Here is a 17,488-nt window from a genome sequence, read left to right on the forward strand (position 1 = left end):
AATGAATTAATGTTTTTTTCATTAGGCAAATAGTAGACTTACAGATTTTCAGAAAGGGGAAAGACAGTCGATAGCCTAAAAAAAATGCTGCAAACCATCCACCCATATCATAATTTGATGAATCAGAGTGAATCTTTGGAATCAGCAGGCGCTAGGAAAGCAATGTTACATGTAAGATGACAACTCAGATGTCTTAGTTCATATCAAAGTTGAAGGTTAAGCGGTGGGGTAGGAGATAAGCTCTGATCTTACATACACTAAATTTTGATAAACTTCTTGAATGAGAACTCCCCTGGAGTTTGCCTTGTTATCTGAGGGTCTAGGTATTTTTTATGTAGATCTAAGATTCAATCAGTCATTTATTCATGCAGCACCTTCTTTTATTTTCTTCACAGAACTCACTTTCTTGCAATATATTGTAAGAGAAATTATCAGCAGAGAATTTTCAAATATTGGTGTGAAGAGAATGGTTTTGAAAAACATTTTGTGACATTTGCTGTATTCCTCCGCTTCTGGGGTAGCAGTCTGTGCTGTAAAGTTGAATGATATCTGGTACATCCTCATAGCCAGAGTTCATTATACAACACAGGATTAAATTTCTAGTCTCTTCCTCTCTTGTTTCAAACTTTGGTTGTTTTCAGGGTACAGAAATAACATTAGTGGCTGTATGCTTTCTGTCTATTTGTTGGGACGGTGTTCAGATTAGAAATGAAGCTAGGTTCCTCCGTACTGTGCCATTGAATTTTAGCAGACCCATGTCACCTTGATAAGGACTGTACTGTTTTAAAATGATAGCACAATGGGTAGGATTTGTCTCCCCAGATTAAGACATCCTCCACAATGTAGATACCTATATTTGAGCTAGTTGTCTAGAATCCATTTAGTCAACACAAATAGGTCAGATGAGTCATACTTGTCTTAAATACTTATTTTAGGATAGGATGAATTGTGCCCTCAAAGTGCTTATTTCTCTCCATTGACTGTAAGGGAGGGGGTTGAGAGAAAAAACTCACTTGTCTGTACTTACACACGTCCAAAATATTGCGAGATTAATGCAGTCTGATGTGTACCAAGATATGTAGTTAAGAGTACCGAGTTGAAAAGTTTTAAGGGTTTTTTTCCTTGAGAAACAACATGTGAGCATGTCATTTTAATCATCTTTGAGTTTGTGCGCTAATCTGTAAACATGAGGCTACCTCATTCTTCTGGAAAGGTGCTTTACTGCTTAGCAGGGATTTCATCACTATCTGTTTCAAAGCAAACAGTAGTAAGGGGTGTGCGGTTCCCTGATTTGGGTATTATTTGGAAGATGAAGGTGATTTGTCTTTGCTATGGATTTCACAGGCCCTGTTGCAAGTGCTGCCTGCACTGCGCTTATTTGATAAGCTGTTTGCTGAAGGACCGAAAATACTGTTTCCATACTTCGCTAGTCCGATGACTGTTCCTAGGTTTATTTTGTGTTAAAAGAAATACATCAAAGAACAATTAAAAAAGTGTATTCCTACTTCTGTAAGCTCAGTGGGGGTAATTGATAACCATTCCAGTATAGTAATTACATAGTCAATCATCTAGAGTATTGACAACAGTAGAAAGATACTCCAATATCTGAATGAAGCGTAAGGTGTTCTAAATTATCATTTTCAGAACAAAAATACTGGTGGCAGTGTTGAAAAAATTCATGGGTAATATGGTGGTCAATCAGTTACCAAAGATTCTTTTTTTGTGTTTCACAAAACATGAAGTTTCTGGTACGTGTATTTCTGAGGACTTCATTTTCAAATATGTACAGTGCATTTTTATTCTGCGCTTTCTCTCTGCAATTAAAATACCAAAATATCCATCGTTTCTGTGTGATTCTTGTAGGCTGAGTTTAAAAATGTTGCTTGGGGCTACAGGAAGGGAAGAAAAGCCCCATGTTTTTCTAGCCCTCCTCGAAAAACATTTTTGTTGTTGTTTTGTACTTTTTTTTTTCCTGTGATACTTGATTTTACTAGCTGTGAGACTGCACCTTGTAGGTTTAAGGCATTTATAGTGTTAGAAGTTTTTTGAGTAAATGGTGTTCTTAATTATTTTGTGTTCTTTAGACACTAGTGTTAATGATGTTCTCTAATTATGAAGGATTATCCCCACTTCGGAGCTGAGTGGGGAAAAAAGGTAGTGAAATACAGCTAGAAGTTAATAACTGATTTGAAGTTAATATATGTACTACAGCAGTGCTGCAGAAGTAATTTTAGCCAGTGTTAGAAAATGTTCTGGTTTGTTCTTTTCTTCTTATTTGGTCTTTTTATAGCTCTTTTTCATAAAGTTTTTGTTTCAGCTGCCTTTGTATTAGTCATATACCTACCCACTCGCCAAAGCAGGAGTCATATTTTTTTGAACTGCTAATATCTTAGTACCTTAACTCACTGACCCTACAGGGTTAAAGGTCATATTTAGAGAGTAGGTCCATGGTCTTGTCTTTAATGTATTTACTTCACTGGTATTCTGAGCAAAGAATGTAGAAGCTACCATCTTTTCCACACAAGTTTGCCATTTTATGGTAGCTTTCTGGTATACTATCTGCGGTCTTTTTCATTATTTGTTTTTCAAGAAAACGACTCAGCACCTTTGACTTCTTTTAACGATGTTCTTCCCTCACACCTCAGTTGTTTTAAAAACACCAAATGTATTTTTGCTAAGATTATATAATTTTATGCCATAGAAAGCCATTGCCATATTCTAAGACAGTATAGATGGGTCAGGCTTTAATTTTTCAATAGGCTCTTACCACACTCCCTAGAAAAAGTAGCTGAACCAGTTTTACCAGAATTCCATTGCCATTTTTGAGTTTTCCTCCTGTAAATAGAGTATTTTTGTCATTTGTCAGACAGACTCTTACATGGCATAAGACTAGATATAGTCCTTGCACTCTGAACACGTGACAATATTTTAAAGGGAGAGAATGAGACAGCCGTAAAACAAGCAGCTCATAACGGCAAAGAAACCACGGATTTTGGTTCAGTCCAATTGTCTCATCACGCTGTGAGAGAGCGTACGGATCTCTGGCTGGCTTTAACCAAAGCTGAAGTACGTTATTTAGGAAGTTTTTACTGCACATCAAATAAAAAGTATAATAGCATAAAATTGCCACTGTACGTCAAACAGCATAATTCTCCTAGAATTCAATACAAGCAAAGTTTACTATTGGATCAAAATAAAATATTAAAAAAATCAAATGAAAATGGTGATTGTAAGTGACAGTTATCTGGCAGATGGGAACTGGCCAGATGCCTCTTCCCTAACGCCTCGCGTGTTCACTTGTTGTCCTTTTGTAGTTTGTAATGTCTGTTTAGATGGAAAAAGAAATTGGAGGTCTGGAAGAGCATATGTTACATGGAGTCCATAAAATTTATAATGAAAACTTCATAATTTTCTTACCACTTTATTAAGTGCTAGTTATTTCTGTCAGACGTTGTCTGCAATAGCAAGACCTTGTTCCTATCCGTATCCATTTCACCTTAGTTCATCTTCAGTGCCCTCCCTATTGCGCTAAGGAAAAGCGCAAGTGTTTGACTCTATTCATGTGGCCACCAAGTCATGGCTACATTTTGCTTCTCAGTCTGCTTTCCGCTTGTTGTATTCCAGTTCTTCGCTGTCTCCTTCCTCTTCCTTCCTCCGAGGCTAAACCTCGGCTTCCTGGACAATGTATTTATAGGCTGAAATACTTTTGGTCTCTATTTGTACTCTGTGTCCCTGCACTCACATGTGTACCTGCATAGAAAGTATAAAATACTTATCTATAAAGATAAAAAAGATCCCTAAAAACAACCAGTAGGAGGTTTGTGTAAAATCACAGTGGCTACTGAGATTTTTAATTATTCTTTGATATCCGATGTTATTGAATATTTCATACTGTCTTGACCATCTTTTTCTTGTAATGCTCATTCTTGATCTCACATGAGTAAGGGCTGAGAATGAGGAGGGTTTTGCACACAGGATAAATCATTTCTGGAACTCCAGCTTCTAAATTATGCTCCATCTCTGTCTTTGGCTCTTAGTCACTTTCTGCCAATGAGATTGCATATCAGATCACTAAATAGGAAGAAATCTAATTTTCTAGTATGTGTGTAATTATTCATGTGTTGCTGAAAGCGAGGAGTAGCATAGTTGCTTTCGTATACAGTTTCACGTGGTGCTTGTAATTTTGTAGGAAAAAAATGAGAAATGAGTTAGAAGGCAGATGATTTGGCAACATCTTTCTGTTCCTGACGGTCTGCATCATGAACCGTGAAGTCTTTCCACAAGTACTGGAAGAACTGATGCTAGTGCTGGAGTTGGACACTGATTGATTAGAGCCAGTGATACTGCCTTAATCTCCTTTACTTACTTTGCTGGCCTGTAGAGCTTCCTGATGGATGTGGTTTATATTCCATGGACAGGTCAGCAGACAGAGCTATACTAGGTGTTAGTACTGCCCACAGAAACTTTGCTGGAACCATATTCGGTAATATTAGGTGGCTTCTATCAGAAGACCACATGAAAACGTGTGCTCTACTGCAAATTTAGTTTGGAAGAATAACCAAGAAAAAGATAAATTTGGCAATACGGTTCAATTTCTTCCTTCTGGATTGATGTTGAATTACATCTTGTAATGTAGTACAACATCAAAGGCATGATTGAAGCGTAACATTTTGATTGACCCAAAACAATTTTTTAAATGTATGTTAGCAAAAATTTCCATTCGCATTCCGATTGAAATCAAGTCTCAAAATCTCAAAGATTTGCAGAAAGAAACTTTTGTCATTCACATTCCCTTAACTCGTACTATTGAAGGCATGAATAGATGCCAGGGAGTCAGGTTACCATCCAACTAAATTGAGCTGTTGCACGCCATTAATTTAAGACAAAACAAAACACCTTAATCAGCCTCTGGGCTTGGATCACAGAATGTTGTGTAATAGAATATATTCAGATATTCACTTTTGTTTGCTGTTCCTTGTCAGAGTATGTATAACACCTAAGTTAACTGTGGGCTTCTTTTGGTAAAACTTCAAAAAGAAATGACTGATGTTAGTGAAAAAGGGAATATTGCCAATTGTCTCTAGCCAAGTGAAAGTAAAATTACGTGTTCATGTGCTTTTATGTCTCTTGCATGTGGAAACTACAGTACCTTTGTAGACATTTTCATTGCTTACATTTACAATTATCCAATAACATGATCTCATGATTATGTAGCAGCTCATCAGAGATTTTTACCTCATTTGCCACTGTCTGATTTAATAGTCTGTAATTTCCTAGTCTCTGATTGGAATGTGTTACCGGGCTATTTAATCAGATCCTTTAGTTATATGTATATGTATATGAGAGGTAGCATGCAAAACTTGTGATTTCATCACTGCATGAAGTCTGCATATTCCGGATTTCTTTTTGCCAGCCTTTTCTAACACTGCACCATTATTTCTTACTCAACCATCCTACCACTTGGCTTGTGCTGACAATGCCATACAACGTCCACAGTTTGGTCTATGTCATTTAAACATATAACAATGGAGCCATTGCTGATCTGCAGTCAAAACATCTCTTCATTAAGACTCTTTGTTCTTTCCACAAGCTTTGTGTAAAATGAGGCAATTCATACTTGAAATAGTCTGAAATAGTCTTACCCGTCATGCTATCTAGTAGTCAAGAGCTACTCACAGCCAGCCTTGCTTGACCTTTATATCCACTTTTTTCTCCATCATTTCTTTCCTTGCTGGTTTCTTCTTGGTGCTTTTATGTATTAGGTATTCACTTACTAAAAGAGACGGTGGAGCATAAAATAAATTAAAAGGTTCTTTAACACCACGATGCCAGTTCTTTGCAGTACAGCATTGGAGACTTACATTCTGTCTATGCTCCCCAACGTTTTCTTTTCCAAGAAGAATGTGAGTGAGCTCAGTACTTTGGTTTTAACATTCCAAGCATATTTGCATGTGTGTTAATAGTCTAGTCCACCTGTAGGAGCGTGCAGGAGAATTACAACTGTTGCTTGCACAAGAGAGCTACTTCAGCCTGGTTCCTTGCATTTCTTTTTATTTCAAGCTTGGTCTTTCAAATGGATTTTCTGAGTTTTCATGTAAGGAGTTGAATGTAAGTTAAATCCTCAGGAACGTATCGGTAAAATCTCTCTCCCTTACCCATTTAGCATTAAACTCACAAAAAAAATCTATTTGAGAGCAGTGCCACTGTGGTTGAACTTCATCCGTATAAGGTTGAACTTTACCAAATGAGAAATGTACAGTGCAAAAATGTAAACATCTGTTCCTAAAAAGCCCCAAGTTTTTAAAAGTAGAAGTCAGTTTTCAAAGTGAATTCAGTAAGATTTTCCATCTTGATGAAGTCTCTTAAACTTTGCCCTCCTAGAGTAACTGGTATTGGTAATAACCGTACCACCATGCAGGAATTTGTTTACTCTGCACTGTTTGAGTGTGACTTAGATCAACATTAACAAATACTGAACTGCGAGCTTATTTCTTGACTGACAGATAAAGGAGAAACCGTTTCACATACTATTGCCTTTGAAGCATATGCAAACACTGCTTGAGTTTGAATATTCTTACTAGAAATACATATTCTGCTTGTTTTTAATGTATTATTCTTCTGTTACTATTTAGCATTTATTAGTAGTAGTAGATGTACTGTACTATCACCGAGGGATCTAACTGAGGCTAATTGTAATACAGCTCCGTTAAGCATTTTACAAGCAAAGGATAGGCACAATCACCGAAGTCAGAGCTGAAAGACACTGTGTTGTAATTAGACCCGTGTGGATGTGTATGCGTTATATGTAATCCGCAAGCTTTGCACCGGACAACCTTGATTATAGGCTTAGGGCCTAAATTCCTCTTTACTTAAATGTACACATTTGGCCAAAGCGAACATCCCGTGTTACAAAGGTTCCTGAAAATCAGCATTAGACACTTAAAAGGTAAAGGCCCCATGTGTGTATGAAACATTAGAGCATCGCTTGTAAAACAATAATCAGTTTCCTTTAATTTGAAGTTGAGTTGGGGTTTGGGTTTGTTTTGCTTTTTAAACAGCAGATCCTTCAGTGAAGGACAGAAGATACAAGCATGATAGGAAAGAGGATTGATCTTGACATGTGTTTAATTTCCTCGTGAATACAGGAGTACACTGAAGCCAAATCAGTGTAAAGCAGCAATATAACACCATGTCCTTTGGTCATAGAAAAGGAAGAAAAATGGCCATTGTGCCAGCTGAGGAATGACAGAATACCTTTGTTGCGGCTGTTCTTCTGACAGCCTTTCAGCTGTCACCTTCCACTTTGCCTTCCATTTTAAGAGTTGTATTTGTGTCTCTCTCTAGCTCGTAAGCAGGAGATTATCAAGGTTACTGAGCAGTTGATTGAAGCTATCAACAATGGGGACTTTGAAGCTTACACGTAAGTTTTCTCATTTCAGAGGGAGTGAGGAGAGTTGATGTATTGGACGCTGTATATTTATATCCGAGGGTGTGTGTGTCTGTATTTATGTATTGTTGAAGTTCATTCTCAGATGCCCCCAAGAAACACAAGATATGTTCATTGCTGCTTTGCCCTGGCTTTATATGAGCCTTTACAAATGCCAGTTTCAGAGGAGCTGCTAGTATAAATCTAATGTACTACTCTGCCAAGACAAGATCATAATCCTGATGCAAAATATGCAGTGATCTCTCTTGGTGTATGAAAGTAAAGTCATGTTTGTGATTTAGAATCCAGAAACACAGTAGAAGCGTCTTTTAACAGAAATTTTGTATTGTATGTAGAGACCGATATCAGCTAGAATCCTATTTGTACTTCAGAGCGTGAAAGACCACGTGGAATTTAGTCCACCAGCCTCTGCTGAGCACTGTGCGAGAATTTGCTGGGGAAAAGTAGACCGCTTTCTCTCTCAGCTTTTCTCTGCAAAGACACAATTCCATCACTGCTTCTCTTCTCTTTCTACCTCAGAAAAAAAATTTACAAAAGTAGAGGAAAGCCCTTCTCAGCGTTTCTTTTGGTCTCTTGTGTTTCTCTGAGTGGATTCTATCCTGTTACAGCACAAGCCTCACAGTTCAACAGTGACATTGCTTGTCCTGTTTAAAGGCTTGCCAGCACTAAACTTTTGTTTGGTATGATCACATTAAAACCTTTGTTTTAATTTGTACAAATGTCAAGTGGAAACTTATTTCAAATTCTTACCTAAATTTTGTCAGTTAAAAAAAAAATTAAATCTTGCTTAAATAATGACGTGAGACATTAAAAGTATCCTTTGGATTGCACAGAGGCAATTTTCAGAGTCACAAGTAAAAATTCCTACTTGTAATACCATTGACTTGTGGAGCCTTCTTTGGCAGGCTTTTTTTTTCGTCAAAAGATGGTTTATATGAAATCTAGTCCACCTAAAGTAAGCTGTCAAATTTACTAATTTAGGTGAAACCAGAACTCCATTACTTCTCCCCATTTAAGTTCTGTTCTTTTCCAGTGTGGTGGCGCAGGTAAGTAACAAGTCTGAGGGGAATGAAGAAAAATTTGAAAAGTAATCTCTCCGAAGTTGTGTTGCATAACTGCATGTGTTTATTACAGAATTTCCTCTTTTCCGCAGAAAAATCTGTGATCCGGGCCTTACATCTTTTGAGCCTGAAGCTTTGGGTAATCTAGTAGAAGGGATGGACTTTCACCGGTTTTACTTTGAAAATGGTAAACATTCCTTTTTCATATCTGTGAATCTTCATCTGTTCCTTGTGACTGTGTTTTCCCCAGTCTAGTTAGCATTTTGGTCTGGGAGTTAATTGATTTGGGCAGGGGAAGGGAGTTCTGCTCTACGTGTTTTTCTGTCTGTTTTTGCTGTGCTCATTCACACATCATAGGACACCTTGGAGAGTGGAGGAAAGTTTCAGGTATTTGGAAGGAGAAAGTCAAGATATATAAAAGAAAAAACAAACAAACCATAGATAAGTAATTCTCATACATTTTTTTTCTATTGGGGAAATGAGAAAACCATGCTGTGAGTATACTTAAAAGAAAGGTCACTAAATCGTGTGATTACGGTGATTGCAACTAACAGTCAGCACTTCTGGTGAGTGTGTGATGTATTGGGGAAGACATTGTAGTCACTCAGTCCGTACTGCTGAGGATCTGATCGGCTGTCTTTTTTGTATTGGGGGGGGGGTGGGGGGTGGTGTATATGAAAACATCAATATATATTATATATATATATATGTATATATATTACAATCACGCCAGGTATAAGAAAGAAAAATTACCTATAGAGTGGATTTAATAAAGTTTTGGAGGATCGTGTAATGTAGGTAACCATTTTAGAGCAGACTTGACTCAACAGGAAATAAAATACTGTAAATGAAGATACCAGCTTATCCAGTAATTCTTGAGAAATGTCTGAGCATAAAATGGGATTATTGTATTCCTAAATTCTCTTCCATCTCCAAAACAGCATTTGCCATATTTTTCCTTAATATGTTTCCTTTCATTACTGCAGCTTTTTAGTTTTCATAGATATCAGCACTTAATAAAATATGTCACAAGAGTGAGTTAAAAGCTGAATTATTTTCACTGAAAATATTAAGTACAAATGTCATTAGAAACTAGATACAGCAGTGAAACTGAAGTATTGGGAAACTCAAGATGGTGGCCCCCATTTTATTTAATCCATGTACACACATGGATTAAATAATATATACTATTAAACATTTGATTGGTTTCCTCATAGGAAAGGGGAAAACATACTTTATGCTGTGACTGTGCTCATTTCTACAGTGTACTTGAGCTAGTTATCAGTCGTGATTATCAGTAAACAATAATTATTACTTTGTATCTGCTAAGCTTGAGATTCTTGTTTTGTAAAATGGGGTGAGATGAGTTATTTTGGCTTACATAGAGAAAATTTAATTTATCCTCTATGTGTGTGTTTGCTTCCTAGCTTTATCCAAAAGTAATAAGCCAATCCACACCATTATCCTCAATCCTCATGTCCACCTTGTGGGTGACGACGCTGCTTGCATTGCATATATACGGCTCACACAGTACATGGATGGAAGTGGGATGCCAAAGACTATGCAGTCAGAGGAAACACGGGTCTGGCACCGTCGTGATGGGAAGTGGCAGAACGTTCATTTTCACCGTTCAGGGTCACCAACAGTACCTATCAAGTAAGAAACAATTCAGATCACAAGCTTAAACTACATAGGTCAGATCAGATAGTCTAATAGCTGCTTTTGGCCTTAAAAACTATGAAACCATCCTCTTGATAGTACAATTTCTTGTGGTCATTTACGCAGTGTGTGTTCTATTCAGTAGTGTGCATATAGTTGGTGCTAATGTTTTTAAAATAATGCTTTCTTTGTTGTTTTTTCAACTGTGATGCCCACTGATCCAACTCAGTCCCTGAACTGACAGCTTGAAGAGCAGAAAAATGTTTTAATGTAGATAAGGCTTGATACAAGTCACACAAAATAGGATCGGAAAACCTGAAATAGAATTTCAGGAAAACCTGAAAAAATAAAAAGCAATAGGATACATGGAGCTGTTAGAGCTGATCGGAAAGTTTCAAGGAAAAAAGTATCACTGTTCTGAAAAACTGAAGTTTGAGTAATATTTGTTGCGATTTCCAGCCACCTCTACTTACTCAGGCGTAGTTATGTTCACTGCAAGTTGATTTTGAGCCAGTTTACGTATTTACTTTGTAAATTAAGTCATACAAGTACCTATCACATTCTTATCTCTTTCCCCACACTCTCTTTGCTTAACTGCTCAACAGTCACTGTCTGATAGTTACGACATCTGTGTGGGTAAGCCTCAGATCTCTCTTTTGTTCATTCGGGCATCTCTGCATGCCCTCTCATACCCTGGGAGTCATGCCATGGCTCAGCGCGCGCAAACCTGAATTCCTTGAGCCAGACTTTCAGCAGTGTAAATTACAGCACGCTTATAGTTTCAATAACAGGATAAAGAGTCACGGCTCCTTCAAGAGGTTCTGCTCAAGTCCTTTGCTTTTCTTCTGCTTGCAGCCTTCGCTAATGCTGCTGTGTCCCTCGGAGCGTGACCTCACTGACTTCTGGCTTAGGTTAGGCTGTTTCCAAATCAGGCAGCACTGGTATAGGCCGTGGTTTGCTCAGGTGCAAGCCCTCTTTGTAGGTTGTAATTACATCCGTGTGAGGTGTCTTAATGTGGATAGTGGCTAAATTTCCTGGTGTGGATGTTAAGAGCTTAGATTTCATCCTTCAAACTTCATCATGACCCATATTTTACTTGCAACACTATTCTCCCATATGAAATAATACTAGATAAAGTAAGGAACATGATAGAATGAAGTGTTAAACTTCAGTGGGGATGAAATTTTTAGTTGTGGGTTTTTGGTTTTTTTAATTTAGGAAAAAAGTAATCAATTATCTCGTGATAACTATTGTATTTTATTTAAAGATGTGAAACCAATGGGAGCAGGAACCATGTCGTCCTTTGTTTTTCACATTCCAGCTGCACTGCCAGTGTTTCAAGAGATAATATTGAAAGAGTAGTTACATTTTCTTGAAATGCAGTGTTACGCAGATTTTTGATGTTTTCATAGAGGACTGTTTTGTCAAGGGATCTGAGCTGGGTATGTGTAGAGTCAGAAAGCATAAGTGAAACAGGTTCACCTGTCCCAGTGCACACTGGACAGTAAATGTTTATAGCAGAATGAAATTAATTGGACTAGACAATTATTTAATCTTTTCTTTTGTTTGGTGTCCCGTCCCATCCCCCTGTCATCCCCCCTGTTTTTTGAGAAGGATTGGGGTGGGGGGTCAATATTTATTTTTTTTTTTTAATTTAACCATATTTATAGGAAACAACCCTAAAGAGAAAAGGTAATTTATAACACTCATTCTTAGGCACCAAAACCAGAAGGCAACAAAATAGCCATCTTATTACTATTTTCATGGAATATTATAGAATTTGCCAAATAATTCTTGCGATAATTCTTTCAGTAATACTTCATAGAGATACACTGAATAGCTTCTGCAGCTTCTTCCTTTTGAGGTGCAATGTTGTAACAGGAGCCTTAATACTTAGTTCACGTAACTTGTACCTGTGCGATGGGCTGCTGTGTGCTGTGACACGTACTGCTCCTATGAACACTCGCCAGAGGTAGTTTCTCTGGAATATAAAGGACATGCAGTAGCTGCCGCAGAGCGACTCCTGGCCCTTCAGACTGCACATCTCAAGGGAATGCAGTCGTACATACAGAACTGAGATTTGCCTCTCAGAAGCAGTGCCAGTATTTAGGACTTGTGTAATGTCAGTTCTTTACAGCTGCTCATGCTCTGTAATAGAGATAAGGATTTCTGCTAAGGATCGCAGGAGAAGAAGCTGAGAGGTAATTTTTTTGAGACTTCAGGGTTGCATCTATTTCAGCGGGTGTTCTGAGCCTATGGGGTCAGACAGAGGAAATTTCAGGATTGTGAGAGGGTATCCAAGCTGAAAAGGTCAGAGGAGGAGTAGCGGCTCAAAGCCTTAGAGCATGGCTAAGGCTTAAGGAGAGATGCTCTGAGATTGCAACATAGCCCTAGATATGTATCCCCTATGTAGCACTGGCAACAATGTCATATAAATCCCTTACCTAACCCTCATCTTGAATTCAGAGCAGGTTTTTTGGACTTGCTCATATCACTGTTCTAAAATATCATTGGTCTGATGGTTAGAAACCTTACTTTCCAGTATTAATTTTAGTTGTATTCAGTGTATCCTTGATTATTCTTAATTCATTGTTGTTCTCCTATACTGGGGATAGGTATGCAGACATGAGCTGTTTTATATGAAGGGTGATTAGATTACTTCCCTCCTTCTATTTTCATAGGATAAATAAACAATGCTAACTTGGTTGGCTTTTTTTGATACGATCTCCATTTTCCTGACTACCTTAATAGTTCTTCACTGTCTTTTCTGGTTTGAGGTTTGTCTTTTCATTAGCTTGGGTTCTTCTGAAATACCGTGTACACTTGTGGTCAGGGCTTTATTTAAATTCACAATGTCTTTCTTTTCCTTGTTGAGAACGCCACACCTGCTATGTTCTGGTGTGATTTTTGCACTTTTGTCATCTACATCACATCAGCAGATCATCTAAGACACCCATGTATTAATCCTCAATTGTCATTTCCATCCAAAGAGTATATAGAAACTTTTGCTGACCGTGCAGCTTTGTACTTCCTATTATTACACGTGACATTTCTGGATTACCCAGCCCTCAAGGTTACTTGGTTCTTCTTGCACAATACTCCTGTTTTCCTTTGTATTTATAGTGCCTTCCCTCTAAGTGTAAGTATACTATGTGAGATCAATCCTATTGCTTGTGCTCAGGTCATTTGCAAAGACTAGTGAGTCTCCTTTAGGCTGATATTTCCCTGTTCAGCCCAAGCATTTTCACGTGTCTTTTAGTTACTTTACATATTCTTTCTTTAATCCCCATCTTCTCAGGTTTAACTGGTAGATTCCCATGTAGCGCCATGCTAGAACTTGCCTTCTATAACCCATCCTGACCATCTTTTAGACTGCCTTGAACTTCACCTTTACTTTTCCCAGTCAGAGCAGCAGTGTACCAATAACTCCATTTTGGAAAACTACAGAAGAAATTTAATTAAAATAGTGTTCTAGATTATCCTTCCTTTCTTTTCTCGTATTTGAAATGTATACAGTCTGCAGCTATTTATTTAATTATTACCAATACACAGCAGTTAATAATGGCATTTCCACAATAAAAAAGTATCTCACACACAAAGTCTGAAGAAGAATTTCAAATCTAATAAACTTGCAAAAGCAATTATAGCTGTGATCTGCTTTTGCAAACGCCGTATCCTAGATTATGTCAAATAGTTGCTGCAAGCACAGTAGCTTGCTTGTTTTCAGAACTATGGTAAGGAGTGTGCATAAATCTAAGGAAAGAACTGAGCTCTTTGGTAGTTACAGGTATATGGAAATGTTTCCTTATGCAGACAATTTATTTGGAAAAGAATATGAGCACAAATGTATCTTTAGTTTACAAATAAGTTTTATTTGTAGTTTTTTCTGCAAGTCAGACAAGACAAACTTTGGTTTCTGTCTTGTCCTTTGCTTCTCTCTGAGTGATATGACTGATGGTAGGAAATTTTTTTCTGTATTCCATTCTTAAGAACTTGTGGTAGAGTGTTTCTGCAGAACTGTGTCTGCATATACACAGAGAGTGGACCTGCATGATATGGGCAGTCAAAGGGCTATTGGATCTAAAACTGACTCCCAAACCTAAATTCAGACCTGAGGCTCCCAGGCTTATAGTCCCTCACTTATCACACTTACACCTTCATATACTTTCGTAAGTTAAATACCGAACAGCAGGAAGACTTAAGTAAAGAGTTTGTTCTGTGTTTGTACAGTGCCTAGCACAGCGGGATCCCAATCATGACTTCGGCCCCTAGATGCTACGGTAATACAAATGATATTATAAGCTGAGTTAGTTAACTACTTGCTTTTGTGTTCCTTTTCTTTCGTTTTCTCTTTGCATATGGCTCTAGCATGTCTTGCATGTAAACGACATCTGATTCCTCCTTGTTACTTGGTTCGATTTTTGTATGAGAATCTCAGTCCGTGGCAGTGTCTGTAATGTACATGCTGAGGAACTAAGTTAAACTCAGAGATTCACATCTGAATTCTGCCCTCCTTCCTTTAACAAATCGGTTAAGGCACTTTTGCTTCCTGCCTCAGTTTCCTTTTTTATTTTAACAGCCTCTCTGGCATGTTGTAAAGATGGAAAATGTCTGTAAAGTGTTTTGAGAAATAAAAGCATGCTTTGCCTGAGCATTCCCCCCCCCCCCCCGGGTTTTCTTCACAATGTTGTCTTAAATGATCTTGAGAAGATTTTTTTTTAATAGTATTGGCTAACACATGAGCATGTATTGTTATCTGGTAGTGATGTTACTTCAGTAATTGCAATCTGTTGTTTTTTTTTTCTCCTTCCTCGTAGCTAAAAATATCAGCGGTGCCGCTCTTGCATTTTCTGTACCCAACGCACCTGGTTGATTACCATCTTGGCCATCCCGTTCTCTTCATGCATGTTTCTGAGTGCATGAAGTTGTGAAGGTTCTTCATGTAACACATTTGTGATGCACCATGTTGCTGTATATTCCATCTGTACACTGTTAACATTTCAATGAAGGTAATGTTCCATGCAAATAGAGAACAACAAGGCATAAAAGACAAAAAAAATATTTGCTGGACAGCAGTAGATACAGAATACATTTGTCACTTTCTCCATTTATGCCAAGTTTTGACAGACAACTTTAAAAATTATCCTGTTTATTAAAAAAAAAAAAGAAAAAAAAAGTACATTTTACCCTCTTTTTTTAAGAACTGTTTTTTGACTCCTCCTTTTCCCCTGAGTCCCAGGGTTTTGCTTTGGTTCTGGTAGGAATGGTTAGGATTTCCGCTGGCAGCTCCATTGCTGTAAAACAGATTTTTATTATAGCATGTAGATGGACGAAATCACTGATAAATGTGGAAGTGATAATATCTTGGCTTTGTACCAGCTGAAGCCTTCTTAGTTTATTAGTCTGTGTAAACTGGAAAACTCTCATCATTTGCTGGCTTCGTCAATTCAGAATTAACTGTCAATGTTCCGGTGAGCCAGCAGCTTCTTTTTTTTCTTTTGAGTCTTTACCTTTGCTTTCTTACTATGCTAATTGAAAATTTCTGTTGGATGATTAAGCAAAATGAAAAATTGTAGGGAACTAACTGATGATTGAGGAGCAGGTTTTGAGGATTAAGATGAGAGAATAGAGAAAGATTTTTAATCGCTTTTAGGTGTACTGTAAATTTTTTAAGGAGGCTTTAAAAAATACGGAATTTTGGTTCAGCTATAGACCAGTTGTGTGGTTAATATACTCGAGAAATATTAGGCCTTAAAAGCTTAGTATGAAGAGTTTACTTACTTTACACTGCTGCTGTTGCTTCTCTGGAAATGTATTATGGATACACCGGTTTTCTAATAAGATTGTAACACTTTACCACAGATTTGTTTCTCCCCTCTCTTCCCCCTCAATCTGCTCTTGGTTTCTTAAAATCCTTGTGCAGCGTACAGTATCAAGGACAGCAGTCTTCGCAGCATTACCAACTTGGTTTGGCCCCTCATCCGTTGCTGCGAACGCCTGTACGCTGCCCAGGGAATGCTCTCGGTGTCGGTTCAGAACACAAGCTTTGTAATAGGGACTATATCTGCTTCCCTTATGTTGCTGTGAAAATACGTCCTTGCAAGCACTTAGGTTTGTTCCCTTCCTTTTTTAATAGAAAAATACAGGGATCGGTTATTTCTTTTTTTTCTTTTGTTAATTGTTCTGTTACCAACAGGGCTAACTGTTTTCTGCAGCGCTGTATAGTGCATGATATCTCAATCAATATCCTTTTTAGCGGTTAAAAATTTACAACTCGGCAGCCTGGAGTTTTTAAAATGGGAACCCTTCCTAATTTGTATCATTTCACCTTTCTGTGTTGATTACTAATCAAAAGCAGTTCTTAAACATTTTGATGTTGTTACTAGTGGATGTATGGTAGATGGATTTAAGCTTCTCTGATAATTACTACATGATTTTAAACAATATATATTTAAAATAAGCATCTACAATAAATGTGTTGAGCCATATTAACCTGCCGATGGGATCTGTGAAAAAAGTAATGGCCTCATTTTTTTTCTCAATAATTTCTTTACTTTTTTTTGTGAAGCGGCTATAAGTGGCATAACTGTATTTAAAATTAACAAATTAGGTGTAGGGTGGTTTTTTTTTTATACTTTTAACATAGCATGTGGTGTTGACGTATTACTGTAGACCAAGTTTGTCTTCCACACCAAGACGTGAGGAAATTGTGATTTGTTCTCTCCACCACAATTGAATTATACACTTCTGTCATTTTGGAACACTGCAGTTTACCATGGGACACAGTGTACATATTTCTTGCCATAATGGTAAATGATTGATATATTTAAGGATTAATAAATTTGTGATTTCTGCTGACATTGTGCTTGTGTTTTAATTTCCCAATTAATTGTGATTTTTGCATTGGAAAATGTGTGGTGTCTGTTTGGATTAAGAAGTCAGAGACACAGATGCAGTTTCTTACGAGCCGAATTTGCAGTTTGAAAATACGAGTGTTTGCTTTCGTTGTCTTTTGGTTAGTTCTGGACTGCCTTTCCTGAGGACCCAATTGCACAGCTTTTATGCTGTACTTTATTGATAGATTTGCTTTTATAGGTCCATATTTAGAAATGTTTTAGGTAGTCTGCACATTTCTGTAGCTCCCTTACTGTGTTTCATATGCTTAGCCTGTAACACAAGATGCTGTAAGAGCAGTTACTGTATGTTTAGCATTGCAAACTGTAAAACGCATTAAAGTTCATAAATAAGTAGCACTTAAAATAACGTACCAGTTTAAAAGCTTTCATATACATCTGTAGTGTTTTTAGGCTCTTACCCTGTG

General features: G+C 37.5%; 1 protein-coding gene across 33 annotated transcripts in view; it reads left to right on the forward strand.

The window, feature by feature from the left end:
* Nucleotides 1–17,025, forward strand: part of CAMK2D (calcium/calmodulin dependent protein kinase II delta) — a 166,217-nt gene extending 149,192 nt beyond the window's left edge. For 28 of the 33 annotated variants that reach the window (XM_030009396.2, XM_030009304.2, XM_030009553.2 and 25 more), the window contains 5 exons: nt 7,345–7,420; nt 8,601–8,695; nt 9,936–10,164; nt 14,398–14,447; nt 14,985–17,025. In XM_030009396.2, the coding sequence (XP_029865256.1) occupies nt 7,345–7,420; nt 8,601–8,695; nt 9,936–10,164; nt 14,398–14,404 (407 nt within the window). In that variant the 3' untranslated portion in view covers nt 14,405–14,447; nt 14,985–17,025. Of the gene's footprint in view, nt 1–7,344; nt 7,421–8,600; nt 8,696–9,935; nt 10,169–14,397; nt 14,448–14,984 lie in introns of those variants that run through there. The other 5 variants (XM_030009892.2, XM_041122240.1, XM_030012076.2 and 2 more) reach the window with 2 other exon arrangements.
* Nucleotides 17,026–17,488: the final 463 nt, after the last annotated feature.

This window comes from Aquila chrysaetos, chromosome 1 (assembly GCF_900496995.4).
Source record: "Aquila chrysaetos chrysaetos chromosome 1, bAquChr1.4, whole genome shotgun sequence".
NCBI lineage: Eukaryota > Metazoa > Chordata > Aves > Accipitriformes > Accipitridae > Aquila > Aquila chrysaetos.